Raw genomic sequence first — 5,489 nt, 5'->3', positions numbered from 1 at the left:
GTGTTCTGTGGTTCTAAGAGTCTTTGATCCCTGAGGTTTTCTGTTATACAGGCCTGCTTCCTATGTCCTTTGACCCCTACTTCTCCCAGCCTCTGGGCCTGGGAAGTACGGCAGTGGGTGGAGGAGGCTGGGCTGCTGCGTCCTGGTGGCCCACATTCGGAGCCAGCTGCAGCAGCCCAGGGCCCCAGAGCCAGGCTGGAACCAGGATACCAGCCTCCAGGCCCCAGGCCTGTGTCATCTGAGTGCCCTTGACCAGGGCCACCAGGGGAGGCACCAATGCTGCCTCTCTGAGTGGAGACAGGGGCAGGACTGACTCTGCTAAGGACTGGGAGAGTCTTCTCCAGGCTTGCAGGGTAGAAGAGCCCCAGGCCCAGCTCTGCCCCTGACATGCTGTGTGACCTTGGGCAAGTCACGGAGCATCAGGACTGTTACATTTACCATGGGGAGATGGACAGTCCTAGAGCCCTTCGGCCCCAGGGTCAGTCCTTTTCTCAGCCTTTCCGAAAGGGGGCTGTGGCCAGGCTGATGGGAAGTAAAAAGCAATTGTGGGCGGGAATTAAGCATTACCCTTTTATTAGCACAAAACACCACCAACCCAGCAGCCCCCCAAGAATAAGTTAAGGCACGGAGCACGGAAGGGGCGACTTTCCCAGGCCCAGGTAGTGGCCCGAGGCCCACTGCCCCAAACTTCCGGAGCAAACTCCTGAGGGGACTGGGGCCTCGAGGGTCCCGCAGGGTCTTTTCCCTTGAGATGAGGGTACCGAAGCGGGCGCGGGCCCCAGGGGCGCCCCCTAGGGACGCGAGGAGGCCGCGCGGGGCCTCTCGGCGCCGACGATGGATCCCGCCGTCCGCCGCCGCCTGCTCACTTCTCGAAGTAGGGCAGGTAGAAGAACTGGAAGCCCCGGTGGCCCTTGACCGCGCAGTAGATGAAGGTCACGTGGTAGACTGCAGGGCGGGGTCTGTCAGCGCCGGGGCCCCGCCCAGGGCCCGCCCCCGCCCCGCCCCGCCCCCGCCCGGCGCCCACTCGCACCTCCAGGGACCAGCAACAGGAAGCCGGGAACGAAGAAGATGGCGCTGGAGACACCTACGAGAGGGGAGGAGGGGCCGGGTCAGGGCTGGGAGGCTCCCGGGCGGGACTGCGGGGTCACTGCCTGGGCAAGTCTCACTCTCCGAGGTAAAAGGGGACGTTTCCTGCCGGGAGGGTGCTGAGCGCTGGGGGAGGTGGAAGGGCTTGCCGAGGACTTCTGGGCACACGAGGGGCGTGACCGCTGCCCGCGGAGGTAGGAGGGGGGCGCTCACCTGTCGAGGGGGCCACCTCCAGTCCCACGCCGGTCAGGATCAACACTGCACACAGATGGAAACACGAGGGTGAGGGCAGGAGCAGGGGGCAGAAGCTGGTGGCAGGGTGGGGACCTCCACCTGCAACCCCCAACATGGCTTAGGCCTGAGGAATGGTGTCCCCCACCTAAGCTGAAGGTCCCCTGGGCAGAGAACCGCCAGGGGAAGTTCACCAAGCTCTGTGTTTTCAGAGCAGGGCACTTGGCAGGCCCTGGGAGATGTCTGTCGCTGCCCCCATGGCCCTTCCCTACTGGAGCAAGCAACAAGAACCTCCAAGCTACAACCCTGGTGATCAGACAGCTCGGGAGCCTGGGGTATCAGGAAGGGCGGCTTGGAGGCAGTAGCATCTAAGCTGAGCAGGGACAGCAGCAGCAGTAGCAGTTACCTTTTAGTGACCACCTACCAGCTGCTGCCAGGCACTGGGCTAAGTGTGTTACATGCAGTGCCTTATTTAATTGCCACCTTGACTGAGACAGGTATTACCATCCCCATTTCACAGCAGAGGAAAGAAACTGAGACACAGAGAGGGGAAGTAACTTGCCCAGGACTGCATTTAGAAGGTGGAGGTGATCTGACTCCAGAGGCTTTGCTATGGGCATGGCAGAGGCAGAAAGGGAGAGGAGTATTCCAGATGGAGGGAACAGCCTGGCAAAGGCCCAGAGACTGGAGGGAACTCAGGGCTTTCTAGGAACTTCCAGTTTGGGGCGAGACAGAAGAGGCAAGAGTCCAGGCTTGAGGAGTTTGGCAGGATCTGTAGGCCCTGGGGAGGGATGTGGACTTTGGCTAAGGACAGTGGGCACTGGGGAAGCTGGGGTAGTCATAGCTGGATCACTTTTTCAGACGCAGAGAGAGTCCTGGGTCCCCAGTTAGAGGATGGGATGGCGGGGCGGGGGAGATGGGGGACCGTGCAGCACAGAGGCTTGAAGGGCCACCATGGACTGTTGTGTGGTTTGTGCCCTGCACAGAGCACCTCAAAAAGGGTACAATGGGGGCTGAAACTCACTCCCGGTACCCTGGCTTAGGACTGTGGGCTCTGCCCACTCAGAGGAGGCATCTTTTTCTAATTCCTGCAAAAGGCCTTTATGGGCTATGGTGGCCCACAGGCCTGGCAACGTCACTGATGTGGTTTTAAATCCCAGCTCATCTACTTCCCAGCTGTGGCTCTTCTGCAGAGTCTGTGTCCTTACTTTTGAACTGGGATAGTAATAATGCTTGCCGTGTCAGGTGTTGAGGATGAAATGAGATAAGGCAGGTGGCCAGTGCAACTCTCAGGTGTTGGGGAAGCCGCAGCTCCCTCCCCTGCACACAGACACCCAGAGCTGAGGCAAGGATGCTGCTCAGCTTTCCAGCTAGGGGACTCTGACCTTCCTGAAGGAGGGAGGGCAGGTGCCACAGTTGGGCCCTCCCTAAGGGCTCCCCTTGATCCCAACCCTAGATCCCTTTTGGGGATTCTGACTCCTCAGCCGCACAGAATGAGGATCATGGGAGTTAGAAAACAGCTAGCTGTGGTTTCTTCCTGCTCTGGGCCTCATTTTCCCTATCTTGAGTATCTTGGGGGTGGGAGAGAGGTCCTTGTCAGCTCTCAGACTCCAGAGGAGGGAAGTGACAGGTGCCCTGTGGATTGGGCTGGCAGGGCACTCTGCAGTCCTGGCCACTGGGCTGGGCATATCCCTGAGCACTGCCCCTACATATAGGTTCTGGGTTGTGGCCCTACCTCTCACTTGCTGTGTGACCTCTGTAAGGAAGGAAAATAAGCCTGCCCTGCATCTGGCTCGAAGCAGACAGAGAATAAATAGTAGCTATTACTCTCTGTTCCCTGATGGATTAAACAGGCTTAAAAAAAAAAAAAAAAAAAGGAAAAGTTTGGAGCATGGAACCAGGTTCCATTTTCAACTATCTGTGATTTCTTGGCTATGTGACCAGGAGGCTGGACCTGCCCCTCCCAAGGCCTCAGCTTGCTAACCTGTAAAATGGGGGTGGGGTCATGGCAGCCAGCTGCCTCCTCAGGATGCTGGGAGGCTCAGTGTGCCAAGGGGGATGCGATACAGAGCCCGAATGAAAGGAGGGTGGACCCCCCTCATGGGGGTAGGCAGGGTATGCAGGGGGCCCTCGGGGGCACTCACCCAGCCCCAGCAGGAGGAGCAGGAAGGAGGCCAGCACTACCCTGTGGTTCTTCTGGATCAAAGGGTGTTGAGTCCAGCTGGATGGAAGCAGACCAGGAGGGGTGTGAAAGAGGCGACAGGAGGCCCACCCCCTCCCATCACCATCCCCCACCCAGAGAGCCAAGGGGAAGTAGGGCTGCCTGTACTGGGGCAGGGGCCCCAGGTGGCAGGAGCAGGGCAGGGTCTCACCTGCAGCAGGCATCGTAGGAGCGCTGAGTGCTACTGCTGATTGTGCTAAAGGACCACTGGGAGCTGCGGATGGATGTTCGGCCAGAATCCCTGCAGGACAAATGGGCCCGGCGAGGGGGCAAGGGGAGGTGAGGAGGGGACCCTTTGGGACAGGAGTCGTAATGGCGTCCTGGGGGATGGTGCAGAGACTGGAACTGGGTGTTGCTGCAGAATAGGGGACACTGAGAAGGGACGGGGTGAAGAGGAATTCAAGGGCTGGGGCTTTCTGCAGGACTGGGGGCTGAGGAAAGCTGGGGATTCCTGTAGGACAAGTGACCTGTGAGAAGACAGGGGCCAGACCAGGCTGGGGGTTTCTGCAAGATAAAGAGCCTGGTGGGGTGGGTGGGTGAGGCTGGCACTAGGGTAGGGTGCAGGACAGGGGACCCCGTGTAGGAGTCTCTTGTAGGACAGGATGTGAGAGGGCTGAGTGAGGTGAGCTGGAGGACTGAGCAGGGGCCTGGGGACAGGAGACAGAAGCATGGGGCTAGGAGTATGGGGTGGGTCCCCACCTGGCCCTGACCTGGTGCCGGCTCCCCCATCCGGCTCCGGAGAGGTCTGGGTTCCATCCTCATCGTTCTCCAGGTTCTATTCCAGAACACAGGGCTCAGAAGGGTTACTGGGCTCAGGCCCTTCCTCCCTCCCCTCTGGTGGAGAGGAAGAAAGCGAGCACACACAGCTGTTTGCCTGGACACACAGCTGTTTGGCCGCTTGACAGCTGCTCCCTCGGCCTTCCCCGTAGAACGGGTTTGATGATTCACAGAAACTGAAACCCAGGTAGGAGGCGGGTGCTGGGGCCTTTGGCCAGGAGGAGCCAGCAGGGGCTGGTTGAGGGTTCCCAGGGCCAGGAGATCTCCCAAGCTTGGGAATCAGGGTGGAGTTGTCAGGATGGTATTTCAGGGGCCCAGTGTGGAGGCCCTGGATTTGCAGTGCCAGGGAAGGGCAGGCCAATGGTTTCCAGGTTTGGGGCATAGGAATCTAGTTCAGGTTTCCAAGAAAAGGATTCTAGAGTTGGTGGAGGTCTTCTGGGAAAGGGGGATTTCCAGTTTAGTGGTAGCCAAGGCATGGGCAAGGACTCATCATGTGAGTGGGGACCTCCAGCTCTGGAGGGAAGGATGCGGTGGGGACTTAGAACAGAAGAGGGGGTGCTGGTTCCCGTTGGATTATCTGGCCTGGGGCTCAGGGGAGTCCTTCTGAATATGGACAAAGTCTGGTTCAGGTACAGAAGAGTTCCCCATCCCTGCGTGCTAAGGGGAGGGAGGGTCAGTACCCAGGATCGGTGGGGACTCCAGGTTGGGATCTCCAGCTGGGGGTGAGGGACGAGCTGCCAGGTCTGGGCTCTAGGCTCTCCAGTAGTGGCTGGGGACCGAAATCAGAGCTGAGAGGGTCTGGGCAGTGATTTGGCTCAGGGGCCACCTCCGGGGGGCGGTCTCCCGCTCCGGCTGAGGCCTCTAGTCAGATTCTCCCGAGTTGGGGTTCTCCAGGGTCCGGCCTGGGGTATGCCCAGACCCAGGCGTGGGGTGAGGTGGGCCGGGCGGTTCACCTGGTAGCGCAGCCGGGACTGCTTGTCCTCGTCGGCCACCTCGAACCGGGCCCGGCGCTGGAAGTGCAGCGGCCCGAAGCGGGCGACCCCGCTGGACTCGGGCCCAGGGCCCGCGTCCTCCAGGGACAGCTCGAAGGCGTCATCGATGCTGAACTGGGGCCGGGTGGCACTCATGGCCCCAGCCCGCTCAGACGCCGTGCACCGTCGCCATCCGCGCCCGC

General features: G+C 60.3%; 1 protein-coding gene across 3 annotated transcripts; it reads right to left on the bottom strand.

Moving 5' to 3' along the window:
* Window positions 1-552: 552 nt before the first annotated feature.
* TMEM134 (transmembrane protein 134) lies at window positions 553-5,481 on the bottom strand. Of its 3 annotated transcripts, XM_007450426.1 has the most exons (8): window positions 5,269-5,481; window positions 4,249-4,313; window positions 3,690-3,779; window positions 3,462-3,538; window positions 1,300-1,344; window positions 1,031-1,084; window positions 856-945; window positions 553-819 (listed from the first exon to the last, which is right to left on the bottom strand). In XM_007450426.1, the coding sequence occupies exons 1-7, from the start codon at window positions 5,440-5,442 to the stop codon at window positions 863-865; spliced, it is 588 nt and encodes a 195-aa protein (XP_007450488.1). In that variant the 5' UTR covers window positions 5,443-5,481; the 3' UTR covers window positions 553-819; window positions 856-862. The 3 variants fall into 3 exon arrangements, with proteins under 3 accessions (XP_007450488.1, XP_007450490.1, XP_007450489.1); XM_007450427.1 differs by lacking the exon at window positions 553-819 and having other exon boundaries at window positions 853-945; window positions 3,690-3,752; XM_007450428.1 differs by lacking the exon at window positions 1,300-1,344 and having other exon boundaries at window positions 555-945.
* Window positions 5,482-5,489: the final 8 nt, after the last annotated feature.

This window comes from Lipotes vexillifer, unplaced genomic scaffold, assembly GCF_000442215.2.
Source record: "Lipotes vexillifer unplaced genomic scaffold, Lipotes_vexillifer_v1.1 scaffold1477, whole genome shotgun sequence".
NCBI classification, from domain to species: domain Eukaryota; kingdom Metazoa; phylum Chordata; class Mammalia; order Artiodactyla; family Lipotidae; genus Lipotes; species Lipotes vexillifer.
The sequence above is the reverse complement of the archived record's forward strand: the minus strand, read 5'-3'. Positions and strand labels throughout refer to the sequence as shown.